General features: G+C 39.8%; 1 protein-coding gene across 1 annotated transcript in view; it reads left to right on the top strand.

Annotated features, from left to right (window-relative positions):
- Window positions 1-268: 268 nt before the first annotated feature.
- Window positions 269-23,631, top strand: part of LOC126253449 (tuftelin-interacting protein 11) — a 152,429-nt gene continuing 129,066 nt past the window's right edge. The window contains exons 1-2 of the mRNA XM_049954795.1: window positions 269-416; window positions 17,534-17,661. Coding sequence (XP_049810752.1) covers window positions 17,553-17,661 — 109 coding nt within the window. The 5' untranslated portion in view covers window positions 269-416; window positions 17,534-17,552. The remainder of the gene's footprint in view (window positions 417-17,533; window positions 17,662-23,631) is intronic.

The raw sequence follows: 23,631 nt of genomic DNA on the forward strand, positions 1-23,631 counted from the left end.
GACTCAAATTTTGTTTCTAATTACAAATTTTCTAATTCCCTTGGCTGAAGAGCCGAATATTATACCGCTGACAACCTCTCCCCACCTTCCCCACCCATGTGCATCGAAGGGGATGAAATGACAATAAAAGCGTGCTTTGGCTTGTTTAGTTAGATATGCTCTTACTCATTGATTACATTCGCAAGTGCGTAACAATCGAAATTATTGTATCGATTGAGACGATAGTTACGTATGAATCTCTGGTTGCAATTATTATGCGTATCAAGTCTTTGGTTTGTGTGACTCCGGTAGACAAGATTTTGTTAAAAAGTGAAAAATATATATGATCGTATAAGTTTTCATGAGTGAAAATAATTAAAACATGCTTTTAATGTGTATAATATGATGCGCATCATACATTGTAGCATGCTTTAGAGGTAAGGAGAAATATATTTTAGCAAAAAAGTGAAGTAGCGATTGCTTCCTTATTACCACCGTACTTTTGCAATGTAAGAATTACCTTCCTACAGTAAGTCAGTGTAACTGTCAGTAAAGACTGGTCCAACCATACAGTATTGTAAACTTGCAGAGATCTGTACTTTGACCGAAATTTATGATTAAAATTAACCACCACTTCTTAACTCCGGTTGTCCTTTTCTTACGCCAGAGGCCAATGTATCACCACAGATTTTATGTGACATTCACAATCGTTGATTCGTTAACTTTCAATCAAATTGTCACCATCCAGCCTACCAAGACCTTGGTGTACGCTACCGATCATTGTCACAACAACCAAAATTTTGTGGTGCATGGGGGATCCAATATCGTACTGTAGCCCATAACTCGTTTCCAAATAAAGAAACAATGCGTACTATATAATTATTTTGTGACATGTATTAGTAGTGTTGATAGAAAAAAAGTTCAGATGAAATTGATTTTTTATACCACCAACAAAGCCAAGTGAAAAGTAAGTGCATGAATTCTAAGATCTTTAAAAGAGGGTCTGCACTAAACCCACTTCTCAACTTCCAAATGCAAATGATGCGGAACTAAACTTCTTGTTTGCAATATTATGAAAAGGGGAATTGCTACTTGACAGATTCCATAGTCATGAGTGTGACGCTTGAACTATAGAAATGGACTGTATAATAATTTTAAAATGCCCCATATTAAAGATTCCTCTTTCAATATATATCATCTAAAAGGAAATTGATTACTTTACTAAGTCTGAATATAATTTTCTTTTTGTAATTGATGGAAACCTATTTTAAAAATCATATGTCACGGGTGTGACAAAATTCAGAGGTGCAATTTAGCACATTGACCATTACAGGGAAAAATCTGTGAATTTGTGATTATGTGTAAACAAATTAATAACTGTATAATACTGAAAACTTACTGCATTAGCCATGAAAGTATCAGAAAGAAACTTACATTATTTTCAAAGTAATAACATAATTTTTGCTGTTGTGGGTGTGACATAATTATGTCATGGATGTGACAAATTTCTCTCAATATTTAAGAGAATTAAAGGGTGATGATGTATTTATTACAAGTTTTGCAGTACAAAAAAATCGCATTGCTCAATGAAACTGGTATTGGTGTTAAATTAATAAAAAAGATGCAGTTCTTCAAAGAGACTAACAGGCAGCTCATCTTCAGCTGACACTCTCTCTTAGCTCAACATAATACACAATATGGAGATTGAAGCATTGTCATGCTGAAATAAATTAAGGAATGAATACCCAACTAGCTAACTAAAGAAATATACACAGAAATACAGTCTTAAATAGTTTCACGAAAGTAATAAAAAACTTTATTTCCTTTCATTTGAATCACAGGAGAATTCAAAATTTAACAACATTCTTTTGTAGAGAAACAGTTGAAATGTTGTTTTCATTAGCAGAAAAGAGTTTGTTTTCTTTCTCACATGGTTTTAAAAACATAACCTTGATTGCATTAGCCACACACACTGGTTGGCAAACAGCAACGAAATGCTGTCCATTTCCCCCTCTTGATGATTAAAAAGGTTCCAGCTTTAATTTTCTTAGTTTCATTTATGGTTGCCAGTACTTCATTTTCTGATGTTGCTTGGTTATCTTGAACATTAGACTCTTCGGAATCTGAATAAACACAAAATTTTTCTTGGATTTAGAGATATCCTGAAAGATTTCATATCTTGTCATTTCACTGCCAGATGTTTCCACAGCTAAAATATGGTGACCGTGATAGTTTCTATAATAATGGTTAGAATGCTCTTTAGGAATAGGAATGACATCTTCTCAAAGCCTTGACTGCCATTCCTTTATCTTGTCTACACCACTGCTTGAAACGAAGAGAATGTGAACTTCATTCAATTTACCACTAGCATAATCTGAAAATAACTTTGCATTATTCACCACCACTGTCCGACTTCTGATTCTTCTCCAAACAGTTCTCTTCACTGTTCCTCCTATCCCATCAACATCCCATTTGCCGTGTGAAGCAGCAAAGAAGTTCCACTCAATTTCAACTCCCAAACAGGATTTAGTGCAGCAGAGGTAGAACAATATAAATTTATTTTTAAACTGTGCAGTGCAGTTGTCAGGAAAAATATGAACTTCTTGTAAATTTCGATTCTGCTGTTTTCGATGTGCACCAAATTGCAAATTTGTCATGTGAAAAATAACCACTTGCAATTGCATAAGAAGAACAGTCTTTAGACTGTCCCATACATAGCACATAAATAATGTTATTTGTGTATAGCTCCAATGTGCAGCCTAAATTTCATCTTGTGACATTAAAGAAAAGTTCTTGGCTAAGTCAACTTGCATGGCAACATAGTTCTTTGTAAGCTCTTCCTTACAAGATTCAAAATATTTGGCTTGTTTTTCTCGTATCCAGAAATGCCTTTTAAATGTTGACATCTGGTCCTCTAACTCTTCAGTGGCTGCTTTCAATGTTGATGTATTTTCCACCAACTTTGGCACTCCATCATAGTCCTTCCACTGCTTCCAGGACAGAATTTTGTCTTTATTTTCATCAGTCAACCACAATGAGAGGTCACATTTGCACTTACTGCATTTTTGTGTCATGCAATCCTCATTTTCTACATCACAAGTAACTTTCTGAAGCAACTGGAACCACATGTGAACTGCTTTCAGGTAGAAATTTAAAATTTGCATGGTATTTGCATACACACACATTATGAGGTGTTTCTGAAACTGGTGGTACATGACTTGGCCTTAGTTTCATAAAATGTTGACTTTCCTAATGGATATAAGGGTTTGAATTCTTAAATTCCTCATAGGCCTCACCAACAGTCATAATCATATACCACTTCTGAACATGTTCTCGTTTTCTACTTCTACAGTCTTTAACAGATTTTACATCATGAATACCAGGAGTAGCTCGACTATCATCATCTTGACTCAAATACTCAACTACTTTATTTCTTGTTTCAGTTGACAAACTTCTTGAACCTTTTGGGGATATCTTAACATTTCTTTTAATGTCAGCAAGATCCAGCTCCTTAACCAGTTTCCTGACAACAGCAGTCCATTTCCTTGGATTGTTTGGAAGTGATTTTTTTGCCTTATGTACAGCTTTGCCTAATGTCGGGGAACATTTGTAAGATCCTAGTTCACTGGTATGGTTTGTTTCTGCCATATTTTTATGTTTCCTTTCTCTACACAACCTGTGTCTAGTTTTATCATTCTCTCTCTTAGTAGACTGTGTTGGTTCATCAGCAGTTGCTCTCTGTTCTTCATTCTTCTCATTTTGTCCTATGTGCACTGTCAGTGACTCAACAACACATAAAACCCCATCGAACATCATAACACGTGAACAATAGACCCAAAAAAAAAGACTACTTACCACAAAAAAGTTCTGCACTACACACTAGGTCACTCACTCCAATCACACACACACACACACAAACCAACCCTCATAATCTGCTTGCATACGCTGCATTTCACGATCTCCGCCATGGGCCCAAAAAGTTGCGGGAACTTAATGACGGACAACATGTCGTGCCCCATTTCAGCCCACAGATGTGCACTATTAAACTTAGAAGTCATATCCATACCTAACAAAAGAAGCCACAAATTGGCTTAAACGACTTACCACGCGACAAACAACAAGCCAATAACATCAAACGACACCACAATGACATAAACACAACAGAAACTTAATTCTTAACTCACTGAAACTAATTTCCATTCTTCTGTAACAGTCATGACTGACAAATGCACACTTCAAGCACCAGCACCCAAATGAACCCAATACACCACATAATACGCACACTATACACACACCACCAGAGGACATCACAAACTGCAACAAGATGACATCTGCAAACACAACACACTCATAAACTAAACTCCGCACCGCCATGACATCTCACAACACAACACCCTTACATCATGGTTCAAAGCTGACGGGTGGGGTCAGATGCTGCCGTTGACCCCAGTATTTTTGTAGTATGCAAGTAATGATGGGTACTGACTTGTTCTTGCCTTTCCCTCTTCCTCTTACATGAGATTTTAAATCTCTTTATCATAGCTTACTTGTTTTTTAATGCTTCCGGATAACTGTTCAGGAAGGCAGCTTTCAAATATTGACAGAAGTTTACTATGGAATAAACTGAATTGACATTAGCATCTCTTTCTATACATAGCTCACCCCCTACCACTTTTTTCAACATACTCCTGTTCCCAGTAAAAAGCCTTATTGCTTTGTATGAATCAGCCTCAGGGCTGTAAGGTGTTATATTGTGCATCATGATCAGAGACGCAATTAATAATCGAGTACACACTAATTGTTCCAGCCTAAGCTCTACATTATAAATGTTACCAATCAGTGTCTTACTGTCTCTCTGTGCACAAGTTGGCAAACTGTTTGCTGAAATTATGTTGGAACACCCAAATAATGATTCCAGTCCCTTTTTCCGTTTGTATCTTTTCCCGAGGGCATGCAGCTTTACTGTATGATTAAATGATGATGGTGTCCTCTTGGGTAAAATATTCCAGAGGTAAAATAGTCCCCCATTCGGATCTCTGGGCGGGGACTACCCAAGAGGACGTCATTATCAGGAGAAAGAAAACTGGCGTTCTACAGATCGGAGCGTGGAATGTCAGATCCCCTAATCGGGCAGGTAGGTTAGAAAATTTAAAAAGGGAAATGGATAGGTTAAAGTTAGATATAGTGGGAATTAGTGAAGTTTGGTGGCAGGACGAACAAGAATTCTGCTCAGGTGAATACAGGGTTATAAATACAAAATCAAATAGGGGTAATGCAGGAGTAGGTTTAATAATGAATAAAAAAATAGGTGTACGGGTAAGCTACTACAAACAGCATAGTGAACGCATTATTGTGGCCGAGATAGACATGAAGCCCACGCCTACTACAGTAGTACAAGTTTATATGCCAACTAGCTCTGCAGATGATGAAGAAATTGATGAAATGTATGATGAGATAAAAGAAATTATTCAGGTAGTGAAGGGAGACGATAATTTAATAGTCATGGGTGACTGGAATTCGTCAGTAGGAAAAGGGAGAGAAGGAAACATAGTAAGTGAATATGGATTGGGGGGAAGAAATGAAAGAGGAAGCCGCCTTGTAGAATTTTGCACAGAGCATAACATAATCATAGCTAACACTTGGTTCAAGAATCATAAAAGAAGGTTGTATACCTGGAAGAATCCTGGAGATACTAAAAGGTCTCAAATAGATTATATAATGGTAAGACAGAGATTTAGGAACCAGGTTTTAAATTGTAAGACATTTCCAGGGGCAGATGTGGACTCGGACCACAATCTATTAGTTATGAACTGTAGATTAAAACTGAAGAAACTGCAAAAAGGTGGGAATTTAAGGAGATGGGACCTGGATAAACTGAAAGAACCAGAGATTGTACAGTGTTTCAGGGAGAGCATAAGGGAACAATTGACAGGAATGGGGGAAAGAAATACAGTAGAAGAAGAATGGGTAGCTTTGAGGGATGAAGTAGTGAAGGCAGCAGAGGATCAAATAGGTAAAAAGACGAGGGCTAGTAGAAACCCTTGGGTAACAGTAGAAATATTGAATTTAATTGATGAAAGGAGAAAATATAAAAATGCAGTAAATGAAGCAGGCAAAAAGGGATACAAACGTCTCAAAAAGGAGATCAACAGGAAGTGCAAATGACTAAGCAGGGATGGCTAGAGGACAAATGTAAGGATGTAGAGGCTTATCTCACTAGGGGTAAGATTGATACTGCCTACAGGAAAATTAAAGAGACCTTTGGAGAAAGAAGAACCACTTGCATAAATATTAAGAGCTCAAATGGAAACCCAGTTCTAAGCAAAGAAGGGAAAGCAGAAAGGTGGAAGGAGTATATAGAGGGCCTGTACAAGGGCGATGTACTTGAGGACAATATTATGGAAATGGAAGAGGATGAAGATGAAATGGGAGATAAGATATTGCGTGAAGATTTTGACAGAGCAGTGAAATACCTGAGTCGAAAGAAGGCCCCCGGAATAGACAACATTCCATTAGAACTACTGACAACCTTGGGAGAGCCAGTCCTGACAAAACTGTACCATCTGGTGAGCAAGATGTATGAGACAGGCAAAATACCCTCAGACTTCAAGAAGAATATAATAATCCCAATCCCAAAGAAAGCAGGTGTTGACAGATGTGAAAATTACCGAACTATCTATCAGTTTAATAAGTCACAGCTGCGAAATACTAACGCGAATTCTTTACAGACGAATGGAAAAACTGATAGAAGCCGACATCGGGGAAGATCAGTTTGGATTCCGTAGAAATGTTGGAACACGTGAGGCAATACTGACCTTACGACTTAGAAGAAAGATTAAGGAAAGGCAAACCTACATTTCTAGCGTTTGTAGACTTAGAGAAAGCTTTTGACAATGTTGATTGGAATACTCTCTTTCAAATTCTGAAGGTGGCAGGGGTAAAATACAGAGATCGAAAGGCTATTTACAATTTGTACAGAAACCAGATGGCAGTTATAAGAGTCGAGGGATATGAAAGGGAAGCAGTGGTTGAGAAGGGAGTGAGACAGGGTTGTAGCCTATCCCCAATGTTATTCAATCTGTATATTGAGCAAGCAATAAAGGAAACAAAAGAAAAGTTTGGAGTAGGTATTAAAATCCATGGAGAAGAAGTAAAAACGTTGAGGTTCGCCGATGACATTGTAATTCTGCCAGAGACAGCAAAGGACTTGGAAGAGCAGTTGAATGGAATGGACAGTGTCTTGAAAGGAGGGTATAAGATGAACATCAACAAAAGCAAAACGAGGATAATGAAATGTAGTCGAATTAAGCCGGGTGATGCTGAGGGAATTAGATTAGGAAATGAGACACTTAAAGTAGTAAAGGAGTTTTGCTATTTGGGGAGCAAAATAACTGATGATGGTCGAAGTAGAGAGGATATAAAATGTAGACTGGCAATGGCAAGGAAATCGTTTCTGAAGAAGAGAAATTTGTTAACATCGAGTATTGTTTTAAGTGTCATGAAGTTGTTTCTCAAAGTATTTGTAATGAGTGTAGCTATGTATGGAGGTGAAACGTGGACGATAAATAGCTTAGACAAGAAGAGAATAGAAGCTTTCGAAAGGTGGTGCTACAGAAGAATGCTGAAGATTAGATGGGTTGATCACATAACTAATGAGGAGGTATTGAATAGAATTGGGGAGAGGAGGAGCTTGTTGCACAACTTGACTAGAAGAAGGGATCGGTTGGTAGGAAATATTCTGAGACATTGAGGGATCACCAATTTAGTATTGGAGGGCAGCGTGGGGGGTAAAAATCGTAGAGGGAGACCAAGAGATGAATACACTAAGCAGATTCAGAAGGATGTAGGTTGCAGTAGGTACTGGGAGATGATGAAGCTTGCACAGGATAGAGTAGCATGGAGAGCTGCATCAAACCAGTCTCAGGACTGAAGACCACAACAACAACAACATCTTTTAAGAAGTCTACATTGAAATCTTAGACTACTAACTGTTTCTTCTTGTCTGACATGTAGCTCGATAATGCATTTGTATTTCTCATAAGTAGCTGAAAGCTTCGCAAAGGTAATTTTACAATTACCAGAAAAGTATTCTGCAATAACAATTCACAAGCACATACTTCTACATTCTGATCCACCCAAGAACTATTTGGTTCAACATATTTCTGACTTTATGTCCAATTTTTACATATGTTTGGAAGTCGTCCTTTTTCCATGTCAACTGTACACAAAAATGATGCAAGTCTAAAATCCCTGGTATTCAACTTCTTCATCCATACTTTAATGTGATGTTCAGAGAAGCAAAGACCATGTATCACCTCAGATTTTCCCCATATGCTAGGCATATAAGAAGCCCATCTACCTTATTATTCAACTCTCTAAAGTTCTGATGAAACAAATTGATTTTATTTTTCTGGAAGCTGCTACAGATACTATATTCATATTTTGCTCTGATTTCTTTCAACATCTATGCTCCATAAGCTACCATATGGTGTGTGGTGGAGGGTACTTCATGTACCATTGCCCTTCCCTTTTTTGTGTTCTAGTCGCATATGGCTCGCAGGAATGGTGATTGCCAGTAAGCCTTCATGTGGTCTCGAAACTCTGTAAGTTTCTGTTGATTGTCTTTTTGTGTGATATATGTAGGAGAAAGCAAAATATTAGTTGAGTCTTCTAGGAACACATGCTCTCGGAATAATAAATGACCAAGTGGTATCTGCCACTGGAGTTGGCTGAGCATCTCCATGATGCTTTTGCACATAATAAGTGAACTGGTAATGAAATGTGCTTATCTTCCCTAATTCCTGTAGCACCCTGTCTTTTACGGATCCCATACTGAAAAGCAGTATTCAAGAATTGATGAAATGAGAGTTTTGTAAGTTACTTCCTTTGTTGAGGGGCAACATTTCCAAAGGATTCTTCCAATTTCAGTCTGGCATCTGCCTTACTCGCATTTTGTTTAATATTGTTGTTTCACTACAAATTGCTCCATACACATACTCCCAGGCATTTTGCTCCAAATGCTTACTCCTAATAGTTTATGGAGTAACTGCTTCCATTGATTGTTCTTCAATTTTGTACTCATACAGTGAAGGGTCTATCTGTGGATTCGCTATACTATCCGACTCTAACCTAAAAAGAAGTGCTCCTTCGACTCCAGTAATCGCAGGAATTTTCTCTTGTGTGCCTGTGGCTCCCCTTACATTTTCTGCAAGATTTTCAGCTAATTTGCCCTTCCCCTTCCTATTCAGGTGCAGGCGATGATTTGTGTATTCCAATTGTAGCAAGAGGCTCGCAAAGATATGTTTTATATGATTAAAGTGATACATAAATTGTGCAGCCATGTAAATGAGTTTTCCTCAACTTTTGTTTTCAAATTGATAAAGAAAATATTATGCAAAAGATGCAGTAAAATGTTGCTGAAACTGCAAAATGGTATTGACCTTGACTTCACTACTTCAGCGGGCTTTTTTATTTATTTTTAATTTTTTTCCCAAATACTGTGAAAATTAAAAAATTCTTTCTCCATTACATTCACAGAAGTTATTTTCCTCAGAGAACGTAGAAAGTGTCTTTTTGTTTCATTTGTCATTGGTAGTCAGAAAAGTTGAAGAAGACATTAATTTTTTGGAGATTAGTAAACAGAGTGACACCAGTGACATCGTGGAAATACAAAACTCAAGAAATGACAAATCAGTGATACCACTAAAAACCCAAAAATGTTTACAAAGCAATAAATGACAAAATAACATATCTCCACAGAGTAGTGATTTTTGGATATGGATGTTCTTGTTAGTAACATGAAATCACCAGATAATAGTTTAAATATAGAGGTTTTTGCCAGGGATGTAATTGTAACTAATATGCAGTGTGGTGAGAGGTGGCATAGTCACTTCAAGATAGTAGTGACCCACAGTTTAACAATACGTCTATTTAGCGAGGCATGGATTCTATATCAGAACAAGAGATTAGATGCCAAAGGGGGAATATTCATTGCAGTCAATAAGAATATTGTCTCTATCAAGGTCAAAAATGAGTCTGTGTAACATGTCTCTCGGAACACAAGTTAATTGTTGGATATCTTTACTGGCCACCTGATTCTGCTGTAAAGTTCTACAGTCATTCAAAGAAAACCTCTGTGAAATAGCACAGCAATATCCACATCATGCTATACAAGGTGGAGGCGACTTTAACCTACTGCGTGTAGTCTGGTACATCTATGAATTTGTTGGAAGTGGTACGTACAGGCAGTCTTCTGAAGTACTTTTGAACATGTTTTCCAAAAACTGTCTTGAGCCGCTACTTTGGCAGCCCATGTGCAGTGGAAATATTTTAGACCCCCCCATGAACCATGGACCTTGCCGTTGGTGGGGAGGCTTGCGTGCCTCAGCGATACAGATGGCCGTACCGTAGGTGCAACCACAACGGAGGGGTATCTGTTGAGAGGCCAGACAAACGTGTGGTTCCTGAAGAGGGGCAGCAGCCTTTTCAGTAGTTGCAGGGGCAACAGTCTGGATGATTGACTGATCTGGCCTTGTAACATTAACCAAAATGGCCTTGCTGTGCTGGTACTGCGAACGGCTGAAAGCAAGGGGAAACTACAGCCGTAATTTTTCCCGAGGACATGCAGCTTTACTGTATGACTAAATGATGATGGTGTCCTCTTGGGTAAAATATTCCGGAGGTAAAATAGTCCCCCATTCGGATCTCCGGGCGGGGACTACCCAACAGGACGTCGTAATCAGGAGAAAGAAAACTGGCATTCTATGGATCGGAGCGTGGAATGTCAGATCCCTTAAACGGGCAGGTAGGTTAGAAAATTTAAAAAGGGAAATGGATAGGTTAAAGTTAGATATAGTGGGAATTAGTGAAGTTCGGTGGCAGGAGGAACAAGACTTTTGGTCAGGTGATTACAGGGTTATAAATACAAAATCAAATAGGGGTAATGCAGGAGTAGGTTTAATAATGAATAAAAAAATAGGTGTGCGGGTTAGCTACTACAAACAGCATAGTGAACGCACTATTGTGGCCAAGATAGACACAAAGCCCATGCCTACTACAGTAGTACAAGTTTATATGCCAACTAGCTCTGCAGATGATGAAGAAATAGATGAAATGTATGACGAGATAAAAGAAATTATTCAGGTAGTGAAGGGAGACGAAAATTTAATAGTCATGGGTGACTGGAATTCGTCAGTAGGAAAAGGGAGAGAAGGAAACATAGTAGGTGAATATGGATTGGGGGGAAGAAATGAAAGAGGAAGCCGCCTTGTAGAATTTTGCACAGAGCATAACTTAATCATAGCTAACACTTGGTTCAAGAATCATAAAAGAAGGTTGTATACCTGGAAGAATCCTGGAGTTACTAAAAGGTATCAGGTAGATTATATAATGGTAAGACAGAGATTTAGGAACCAGGTTTTAAATTGTAGGACATTTCCAGGGACAGATGTGGATTCTGACCACAATCTATTGGTTATGAACTGTAGATTAAAACTGAAGAAACTGCAAAAGGGTGGTAATTTAAGGAGATGGGACCTGGATAAACTGAAAGAACCAGAGGTTGTAGAGAGTTTCAGGGAGAGAATAAGGGAACAATTGACAGGAATGGGGGAAAGAAATACAGTAGAAGAAGAATGGGTAGCTCTGAGGGATGAAGTAGTGAAGGCAGCAGAGGATCAAGTAGGTAAAAAGACGAGGGCTAATAGAAATCCTTGGGTAACAGAAGAAATATTGAATTTGATTGATCAAAGGAGAAAATATAAAAATGCAGTAAATGAAGCAGGCAAAAAGGAATACAAACGTCTCAAAAATGAGATCGACAGGAAGTGCAAAATGGCTAAGCAGGGATGGCTAGAGGACAAATGTAAGGATGTAGAGGCTTATCTCACTAGGGGTAAGATAGATACTGCCTACAGGAAAATTAAAGAGACCTTTGGAGAGAAGAGAACTACTTGTATGAATATCAAGAGCTCAGATGGCAACCCAGTTCTAAGCAAAGAAGGGAAGGCAGAAAGGTGGAAGGAGTATATAGAGGGTTTATACAAGGGCGATGTACTTGAGGATAATATTATGGAAATGGAAGAGGATGTAGATGAAGATGAAATGGGAGATAAGATACTGCGGGAAGAGTTTGACAGAGCACTGAAAGACCTGAGTCGAAACAAGGCTGCGGGAGTAGACAACATCGCATTAGAACTGCTGATGGCCTTGGGAGAGCCAGTCATGACAAAACTCTTCCATCTGGTGAGCAAGATGTATGAGACAGGCGAAATACCCACAGACTTCAAGAAGAATATAATAATTCCAATCCCAAAGAAAGCAGGTGTTGACAGATGTGAAAATTACTGAACTATCAGTTTAATAAGTCACAGCTGCAAAATACTAACGCGAGTTCTTTACAGACGAATGGAAAAACTGGTAGAAGCGGACCTCGGGGAAGATCAGTATGGATTCCGTAGAAATGTTAGAACATGTGAGGCAATACTAACCTTACGACTTATCTTAGAAGAAAGATTAAGAAAAGGCAAACCTACGTTTCTAGCATTTGTAGACTTAGAGAAAGCTTTTGACAATGTTGATTGGAATACTCTCTTTCAAATTCTGAAGGTGGCAGGGGTAAAATACAGGGAGCAAAAGGCTATTTACAATTTGTACAGAAACCAGATGGCAGTTATAAAGAGTCGAGGGGTATGAAAGGGAAGCAGTGGTTGGGAAAGGAGTGAGACAGGGTTGTAGCCTCTCCCCGATGTTATTCAATCTGTATATTGAGCAAGCAGTAAAGGAAACAAAAGAAAAATTCGGAGTAGGTATTAAAATTCATGGAGAAGAAGTAAAAACTTTGACGTTCGCTGATGACATTGTAATTCTGTCAGAGACAGCAAAGGACTTGGAAGAGCAGTTGAACGGAATGGACAGTGTCTTGAAAGGAGGATATAAGATGAACATCAACAAAAGCAAAACGAGGATAATGGAATGTAGTCAAATTAAATCGGGTGATGCTGAGGGAATTAGAATAGGAAATGAGACACTTAAAGTAGTAAAGGAGTTTTGCTATTTAGGGAGTAAAATAACTGATGATGGTCGAAGTAGAGAGGATATAAAATGTAGACTGGCAATGGCAAGGAAATCGTTTCTGAAGAAGAGAAATTTGTTAACATCGAGTATAGATTTAAGTGTCAGGAAGTCGTTTCTGAAAGTATTTGTATGGAGTGTAGCCATGTATGGAAGTGAAACATGGACGATAACCAGTTTGGACAGGAAGAGAATAGAAGCGTTCGAAATGTGGTGCTACAGAAGAATGCTGAAGTTAAGGTGGGTAGATCACGTAACTTATGAGGAGGTATTGAATAGGATTGGGGAGAAGAGAAGTTTGTGGCACAACTTGACTAGAAGAAGGGATCGGTTGGTAGGACATGTTTTGAGGCATCAAGGGATCACAAATTTAGCATTGTGTGGAGGGTAAAAATCGTAGAGGGAGACCAAGAGATGAATACACTAAGCAGATTCAGAAGGATGTAGGTTGCAGTAGGTACTGGGAGATGAAGAAGCTTGCACAGGATAGAGTAGCATGGGGAGCTGCATCAAACCAGTCTCAGGACTGAAGACCACAACAACAACAACAGCTACAAATAGGCCTGACCTTATTGACGGAGTCATTTTAGAGATAGGAATTAGTGATCATATCATCATAGTGACAATGATTACTAAAGTTAATAAATCTATCAAGAATGCTAGAAGACCGTTTATGCTAGAAAGAGCAGATATGCAGTTCATACCATCCCACTTAGATAATGAGTTGACATCTTTTAGGCTCAGTGTAATGAACGAAGAGAGATTATGGCAAATTTTAAATGGATTGTAAATACGCTCAGGAGAAGTATGTGCTGAGTATAAATGAATTAACGACAGAAAAGGTCCCCCTCCCCCTGTGGTTTAAAGCACCTGATGCCCCTCATCAAACTGTTAGCAAAGGTACAAGCATAAGGAATAGGTTCCCAGGTACGTGAGTAGTTTGAAGACTTCGTCAGTAATAGAGCCCACTACATTGTCCTTGATGGTGAGTATTCATCAGAGAAAGAGTATCATTAGAAATGCCTCATGGAAGAGTGATGGACTGCGTTTATTCTATGTATACGTAATTGATCGCCATAGACAGAGTGACCAGCAGCCTGCGGCTGTTTGCTGATGACTCTGTGGTATCGTCATTCACTGGCTGTATGAGGAGACAAGCTGACTTAGATAAAATATGTAATTGGTGTGGTGAATGGCAGCTTGCTCTAAATGTAGAAAAAATGTAAGTTAATGCAAATGAGTATGAAAAACAATTGCGTAGCATTTGACTACAGCGGTAGTAGTGTCCTGTTTGGCATAGTCATGTTGATTAAATATCTTTGTGTGACATTGGAAAGTAATACGAAATGGAATGTGCAAGTAAGGACGATGATAGGGAAGCCTAATAGTCGACTTCGATTTATAGAAAGAGTTTTAGATTTTAGGAAAATGTGGTTAATCTGTAAAGGCAAGAGCATATAGAACACTAATGTGACCATTTCTTGAGTACTGCTTGAGTGTCCGGGATCCTGAGCAGGTTGGATTAAAGAAAGACATCAAAAAAATAGAGGTGGGCTGCTTGTAGGTTCGATCAGCACACAAGTATTATGGAGACACATTGTGAACTTAAATGGGAGTCCCTGGAGGGAAGAAACTGTTCTTTTTGTGGAACATTATTGAGAAAATTTAGACAACAGGCATTGAAGTTGGCAGCAGAACAGTTCTGCTGCTTCTAACATATATTTTGCAGAAAGACCAAGAATTTAAGTCAAATTAGGGCTCATATATAGACAATAGTTCTTCCCTCATTCTGTTTTGTGAAGGAAAAAGGAAATGACTGGTAGTGATACAAGGTGCCTACTGCCAAGCACTATACCGTGGGTGGCAGATGGTGTATATAGGTGCATAAGGGTTATCCGGAAATTACGGTTGCAAGGCATGTAGCCTTAGCCTGGAATGTCTGTGGGGGAAGTTGGTACCACTGCTGTGTAGTGGGAATCCAGTGGAAGGATAGAGCATTCCCAACGATCAGTAGCTTGTTGGTTAGTGTTTGGTGACTGTTAGAAATGAGCGTTCTCATTCTGGCTCCTGCCAAGTGTGAAATGCACACTGTAATTTGCTACCTAAATGCTAAGGGCATGAACGTTGCTGCGATTCATCATAAAATTGTTTCAGTTTATGGAGAGGATGTATGTGACAAAATTGGTACGGAATTTCAATTCTGAAAGGACTGAAGTTCACGATGAAAGCAGAAGTGGAAGTTCATCTGTTGTGACTGATCATGTGGTGAAGAAAATTGAACATCTTCTCTCTGATGATCGCCATTCAACAATTGACAACCTGCTTGCAGTTTGTCCAAGCATTTCACGAACTATTGTTCATGAAATTGTAACTAATAAACTAAATTATCAGAAGTTGTGTGCATGATGGGTGCTCAAGATGCTTACCAAAGTACACAAAATGAACAGAATCAGTGCTAGTACTGCATTTCTTGACTGTTTTGAGACTGAACGCGAAACTTTTCTTGGAATATCATGGTGCCAGTATTTTGGGACAGAAAAGAGGTTGCGATCTTTGATTTTTTGGAAAGAGGTGAAACGGTAAATGCTGCAAGATATTGTGAGACCATGAAGATACTTCACAGAGCTATACAAAACAAACTACGTGGTATGCTGATAATGGGAGTCTGTCTCCTTCATGACAACACGGTTCCGCACACCACTCATGTAACACAGGAGTTGTAGACTTCTTTTGGTTAGGATGTTTTAAGCCACCCCTCTCACAACCCCAATCTTGCACCTAGTGACTATCACCTGTTCACTAAATAGAAGGAACATCTTCATGAAAATACTTTTCTGACAGTGACGAGATGAAAATCTAAGTGAAGAACTGGCTGAAAAAGGCTGTGGGAGATGTCTATGACACAGGAATCATAAAACTCATCCCATGGATGACAAAATGTATTGAGGTAAATGATGATTATGTGGAAAAACAATTCAAGACTTATACTACAGTGCATGTAAATTTTACTAAAATAAATTCATTTTTTCTATTTCAAAAAAATCTCGTAACCATACTTCCCAGATTAGCCTTGTGGAAAAAATGTATGATCGCAAGTAGAAGTACTTGTGATCATGGACTATTTGGTTTTTTACATAATACACAATGTGTTAAAAAAAGAAAAACAAATCAGTTCACATTTGTTGGGTTCACCAGATCACAAAATATCTCCCTCCCTCTCTCTCCTGTCCCTGTCACCTCCCACTTCCTCCTCCTCTCTGTACGTCTTTTGTGAAACACAATCTGTGCCACTGCCCCCCTAGTAACTAAATGACATGCTGTAAAGAACATGAATGACATACAAATAAAAACATCACAAACACCAATTATGTAAAATATGTCGTGAAACTTCAGGGAATACACTGATGGCTTGCATTGTTTGCTGGACACTATTTTTGCATAGAATTAATATGTAGTCATTATTGGTAGAACTGTTGGCAGAGGCATGAAGAGCAAGGTATTTTTGTTCACTAGAGACAGGAAAGACTAAATTTTTTTATTAGTCCAGGTGGTATGAACTTTGATGAGTCTAGATTAGAGCCAGTGGGAGGTCCTGTTGAGGAAAATCTGTGAACTGGTGCAGCGGGTCAGTATGACACATTTTGGTATCACTGTGTGCTGAAAGCATATATAAGGATTCCCTTACTTTTATATTATTTTTTGCAATGAAGATAATGGTGACTTATGCGTAGTGTAGCACGATGTGTGTTAGCTTGAAAAATGTCAGCTTGATTGTGAATTGCTGAAGCCAACAGATGCCACCCAGATTTGGAATGTTTTGATGATTTCCGTAAAATCTCTTAATGAATGCTGGGATTGTTCCTTTGAAATCACGAAGTTAAACCATGTACTTCATTTACCTTTGTTTGTTTCATGAATATGAAAAATTCATAACTTTGCTTCTGTTGATTGCATAACTTTGTGTACTTCTGCCAATAATTCTATCATTATGATATGGAAGGAATTTGTTAGTCAATGTGTATTTGTTTTGAGGCTTTTATTTATAGGTATGATAAAGCAGAGCCTACGTTGTTAAGACAAATTATGCAAAGTCTGTCCGAAGGAACATTGCACTGTTCTTAACAGCACAAGCACTGCAGTGTTGTATTTATCTGCCGATACCAGGCAGCGACCTGCAATTAAAATGTCATCCGCAGTACAGGAATTACATAATGCATGGATGAGTACTGGTTGTGATGCAGGAACAATGGCATATGGAAGTTTGGGTCTGTCCGTGAGTGTTGTGCAAGGATGGCCAAAGCGGTTAAGGTGACTGCTCATGTAAAGCAGGAAATCTGGATTTGAGTCATCGTCTGGCACAAATTTTCATTGTTGTCATTACCTTATGCAGCTGATGGGTGTTCGCATTCGCAACTGTGAAGTATGTTTCATGTACTTATTTATAGCTTGTGATTTTTTTTATTGTTATTCTGTTTAATTGCAGCTGTGGGTTATTACAAACAATGTCAGACGATGAGGTAGAGAAATTTGAGATAACTGATTATGACTTGGAGCATGAGTTCAATATTAATAGACCTACCAGGAGGCTAACAAAGCATCAGCAGATATATGGTAAGTAGCTCATGGCATAAGAGTAATAACTTTCCTATGATCATGATACTAAACTATATCAAGGAAACGGGGGTCATGAACCAACAGCTGTATGCCAATTTCATAAATGCATGATCTGAATCCTAAACATGCCATGATGGTACCTGAAAAAAGTGTACTGCCAATTCCTTCATGATCACCGTGATCACTATAACATAACACTAATCTTTGTATATCACTACTTTATTTCATTGTGTATGGCTTCTAAAATTCACCCACTATAACAAAGTATACACTTCATTATTATGGGACAGTTGCTGAGGTATGAATAAAATTAATTATTTAACATTCATTTGCAGTAATAGACTTTATGTGCAATTTGAACGTGCCTTGTGGGGTGATCCAAGATTTCCACCCTCAGCTGCCCCTTACTTTTGCTTTGTACGTGTGCATCCATGTAAATGACTTTAATATTGGAGTAACTGAATGTGGAAAATATGAGAGAAGTAACATAACAAAATTGCCAGACTTGTTACATTTAGAAGTTTCTTATTTGCTTCCAGTTTTATATTTGCAGTTGTATTTGTACTAATAAATAAGTAAATATTTTGTCACATGTTTAGAACATATCATTTTTGTCTTTTAAGTTACATTGTTCTATGGCACAACTTGACTAGGAGAAGGGATCGGTTGGTAGGACACGTTCTGAGGCATCAAGGGATCACCAATTTAGTAATGGAGGGTAAAAATCGTAGAGGGAGACCAAGAGATGAATACACTAAGCAGATTCAGAAGGATGTAGGCTGCAGTAGGTACTGGGAGATGAAGAAGCTTGCACAGGATAGAGTAGCATGGAGAGCTGCATCAAACCAGTCTCAGGACTGAAGACCACAACAGCGACAACATGTTTAATCTGGACTAAAAGAAGCACTGTATATTATTTTAAGCATTGTTACCAAGAGTGCCTTCAACAAGAGGCATTTTTCTGTACTGTGATTGTGGTCATCATAATATTAACTTTTTCTCCCATTACTGAAGTCTTACACTTACAACTTCCCATGCTACTTGTCATATATGAGGCATTCTGAGCAAAAGGGAATCAAGTCACAATAAAAAAGTTTTTAGGAAAGTAGACAAAGTTTTTGCTGAATAATTAGTTACAGGAAAAAGTTTACACCATTTTAAAATGTTTAAATGATAGAATATATTTTGTATAGTGAATTTTCATATATTATATTTTCATACATTATATTTTCATATATTATCTTTAAATGTTATTACATACTACCTTGAATAAGAAAATAAAATTATGCACTTTATTCTTTTGTGGACTGAATGTATTGTATTTACATCTACCTGTGTATTCTGATCTTTAGTTTTTATTTAGGAAACAAAGAAGAAAATGTTCCATGTGTCTGCTTGTATGAAATATTTCCAAATAAGAAGTTATGTTATTCAGATTCAAAGAAAAGTGTAATGACTTTTGTCTACTTGCTCTCAGGGACTCACCATTGATTTGTAGGGTACGGGCTTGGTGACCCCATGGTTCCTGAGCTGGGAACTGGTAAGCACCACCAATCCCGTCACCGTAAGCTCTGGGCATGCTTCAGTGACCACCATGCGGCGTGGCGGTTGAATGTTGTGTGTCTCAGGGAACGGGGATATTAGCTTGACCACCCAGATTGCGAGGATGGGATAAACATCTATTAAAAAAAAAAAAAAAAGAACCTCAGTCTCTAGGTGTGCTGCGCACTGATGGGATGCATGGCGATTGAGGTGGAACAGTCATTAGCGGGTAACCTCTGGGGAACCTACCGCAGCTTAGTTGTATAAGGCTTACTCCGGCAGGCAGGGCTCTGTCTGAGTGGACCCTTATTTCCCTAGTTGCTCGTGGGACTGAGAAGGAACCCTTGAAATCATCATCTCCTTCTCCCAGGGGGAAGGGTGTACTGCCTGCGATTATTCATACCCATTCATCCAAAAGAATGAAAGGTTAGTCCTCCTGATAATAAGAATACTTTGGACTGCAGTAACAGGGCCCATGGAGTTACGAATAACAATGTGCTCCTGGTGATAAAGAGGAAGGAGGGGACATTTGAAAAATTCTCCCCTTTTTATATCCATAAGGGTTTTGGAAGGCCTTGCTGGAACATTAAAATGTATAATATGATTCAGCAATGGCTCATTGTTGGCTGAAATTAACAGGTCAAAGCAGGTAGACCTTCTTAAGAAATCACAGAAACTGGGTGACTATGATATCATTGTTGAGATGCACACCTCACTCAACTCCAGTAAGGCCATTGTCACATGCCAAGATTTTATGGACATGGACGTAGCAGAAGTGAAGCAAGAATGGGCATCCCAGGGAATAGTCAATGTGTAGCAATGAACATGCAGGAATAATGAAGCAACTGAAAAGACTGCCACTTTCATTGTCACATTCAATTCTTTGAGACTGCCTGAACAACTTATAGCGGGCTTAATGTTCGGCTTTACGTTCCAAATCCTCTGCGGTGCTATAAATGCCAGCGTTTTGGCAATACAATCATCAGTTGTGGAGGTGAAGCGATCTGCAGGAACTGCGGAAAAGCCGTTCATGACGCTGGCACTGAATGCCCATCTCCGGTGATCTCCATCAACTGCTCTGGTAACCACCCAGTCTAGAGCCAAGACTGTCCTGTTTTTGCTGAAGAACGCAAGATACAGTAGATAAAAGTGTATCCACAACAAGCACCTGTACTTGCATATGTACATGTCAAGGGAAAAAGAATAAGGACAAAGCAATCCAGGCAGCTGCACCAGAAAAGAAAAACAACAATTCCGCAGCAAGCATCCAGAGTGTCTCTCAATGCCCCTTTCCCCTGCATTCTCGTAGGGACAAAGTGCAGGGAAAGGCTCATGATGTTCGGGTCAAAAGCTGTCCCAAGTGCCGTCAGACTTCATTCTGGCTGTTTTCAAACAGTGCAACAGCGTCCAAGGATGGGTCGACCATGTCACAAGAGTGTTCCATCATTCCACTGACCTCTCCATCCCACAGTCCTCAGGTCTTCTTAGGAGGTGACCAGTACATTGGTGGACATATGAGTTCTATTCCACAATCCGGAAAGGCGTACGGCTCTTCGACATTTTAAGTATGGGAAGCCATCTGAAGGATTTCCAGTAAACACAGCTGTTTACCGATAGCAGCAGTGCTGAAACAGGGGTGCCTCCAAACAACACTTAGAGACATTGCTCAGACGCTGGTTGAACATTTTGCACAGACTAAAGCCCATGCAAGCCAGGATCCGACATTTCATCGCTATCATGCAGCAATAGAGAGGGAAAAGTTGGACTTCAGGTCTAACAGTTCTGAGGTCTACATCTCCCCTTTCGCCATGTTGGAGCTCGAATTGGCACTGATTGAGATCCGTGACACCGCACCCGGTCATGACCAAATCCGGTACTGCATGCTTCGACATTTGCCAGCAGCATCAAAGGAAATACTCCTCAAATGTTTTAATCTGATATGGCAAACAGGCAACTTCAACAACATGTGGGGGGAGGCAATTCTGAACCCTCTCCTCAGACCAGGAAAGGACTGCACATGTCCCAGTAGTTATCAGAGTATCGCCTTAATGACCTGTGTAGGAAAGACCCTGGCGCGAATGGTTGACCATTGTCTGGTCTGGTTGTTAGAGAGCAGGCAACTCCTTAGCTGCTCCCAGTGTGGATTCCGAAGATTTCGGTCCACCATTGACAATCTGATCCCCCAAGAGGCGGCTATTTAGCAGGCTTTCCTCCGTAAGCATCACTGTATCGGCATATTCTTTGATATAAGTAAGGCATATGATACTACTTGGAGACACTGTATTCTCACACAACTGTAGCAGGGGCTTTCGTGGCCATTTCCCCATCTTCATAAGGTCTTTCCTGTCTCAACGGTTTTTTAGGGTCCAAGTTGGTGGCACGCTGTCTGATCTATTTGATCAGGAGAATGGTGTTTCTCACGGCAGTGTTTTAAGTGTTACCCTCTTTGCCATAGCCATCAACAGTATCACATCCATGGTAAGGAGTCCTGTACAGTTTTCCTTATTTGTAGATTATTTTGCTGTTGTCTGTTCCTCCTCCAGTGTTGCAGTCCGTTGCTCTTGGTCTAGTGGCTCGCATTGTTACCTTTGGATCACGGGGTTCTGGGTTTGATTCCCGGCCAGGTTGGGGATTTTCTCTGCCTGGGGACTGGGTGTTTGTGTTGTCCTCACATTCGTGAAAGTGGCTTGATTGGACTGTATAAAGATTGGGAATCTGTATGGTCGCTGATTACTGCGCAGTTGAGTGCCCCACAAACCAATCATCATCATCATCATCATCATCATCATCCAGTTTTGCAATGATGAGCCATCACTTGCGGCTTACAGTGCAGAGGTTAGAGGAGTGGGCTCCAAAGATGGGTTACCTGTTTTCTACAGATATGTATGTGTATGTTCATTTTAATCATTCTTGTCGTCTTTTTAATTTGCCTGCCCTGAAAATGGGGGACACCATCCTACATTTTAGAGACACATTGTGGTTTCTGGGCCTCATTTTTTTTTATTTTCAATTGTCGTGCTTACCACACCTGATAGACCTGGCAGCCAGAACCCTGAAGGCACTGAACTTCATCAAGTGCCTCAGTCACAGGTCTTGGGGAGTGCACAGGGCATGTCTCCTTCAATTTATTGGGCTTTTGTGCATTCGCGGCTGGAGTACGGTTGCAAGGTGTATAGGTCAGGGAGGCCCTCTTACTTGTGGACCATTGATGTTGTCCATCATAAGGGGATTTGGCTGACCACAGGTGCTTATCGGACCATCTGTACTGAGGAGGGGGAATCGCCACTTACCACCTGGCGCCAGCTCCTCATGGTGCGTCAGGCGTGTAAGCCCCTCGCAGCTTCAACTTCACCCTTACACCATACTGTTGCTCGTCCACCTCTGGAATGCGTTTTTTCCAACCGTCCTCAAGCCATGATGACATTTGAGATCCACATGCAGCGTGTGGTGGAGTCACTCGTTATGGAGCCAGTGCGAACCCAAATACAGGGTTTTAACTGTCTGCCACCCTTGTTACTGGAGAGACTCGGAGTGATTTCAGATTTGGTGTGGTACAGGAAAGATAACACTCCTGCTTCCGTTTTTAATGCAATATTCTCTGATTTTTTATCTGAGTATCACGACCATGTAGTTGATTTTACAGATGGGTGTAAGCAGGAGATATCTTTTGGTTGCTCTGTTGTTTACCCGGAGCGTGTCCTCAAGGTCAGACTGCCTCCAGAATTTACTATCTTTGATGCAGCATTATATGCGATTTTGCGACCACTGGAGCAGATGAGATGTTCTCCCGGTGTTAGATTACTCGTCTGCTCAAATTCTCTGAGCGCCCTGTACTCTCTCCAACATTTGTATCCAGCAGATACCTGTACAGTAACCCAGAATATCCAGGATGCCCTCTGACAACTACAACGACTGGGGAAGGAGGTATCTTTCTGTTGGGAACCGGGGAACATTGGAATTAGGGGGAATGGGAGGACAGATCGAGCAGCCAAGGAGGCGTATCGTGATCCTCTGGTATTTTGGTGTGCTATCCTCCTGCATGCTATCACCTCACTGTTGAGGTACAAAGTCAAGATGAGTGGCTGGCAATAACTGTTAACAAGCTCCACGTCATCAAGCGCACAACTTGGCTGTGGAGTACTTCCTTCCAGCCACATTGCCGGGGCGAGATCCTTCTTACTCATCTTCGCATAGGACACAGCCCTATGACACATGATTCTTACTTTGGCGGAGGATCCTACAGTGTGTGCTGCTTTCACCGCGTAGATCACAGTGAGCCACATTTTATTGGACTGCATTTTATTTGCCGACCAGCGGACTGCCGCGGATTTGCCATCTATTTTATGTAATGATCAAACGAATGTGGTTACAGTTTTAGTTTCGTGAACTGTCCAACGTTTTAACAGGATTTTAGGGAGATGTTCT

The sequence above is a fragment of the Schistocerca nitens genome, chromosome 4, assembly GCF_023898315.1.
Source record: "Schistocerca nitens isolate TAMUIC-IGC-003100 chromosome 4, iqSchNite1.1, whole genome shotgun sequence".
NCBI classification, from domain to species: domain Eukaryota; kingdom Metazoa; phylum Arthropoda; class Insecta; order Orthoptera; family Acrididae; genus Schistocerca; species Schistocerca nitens.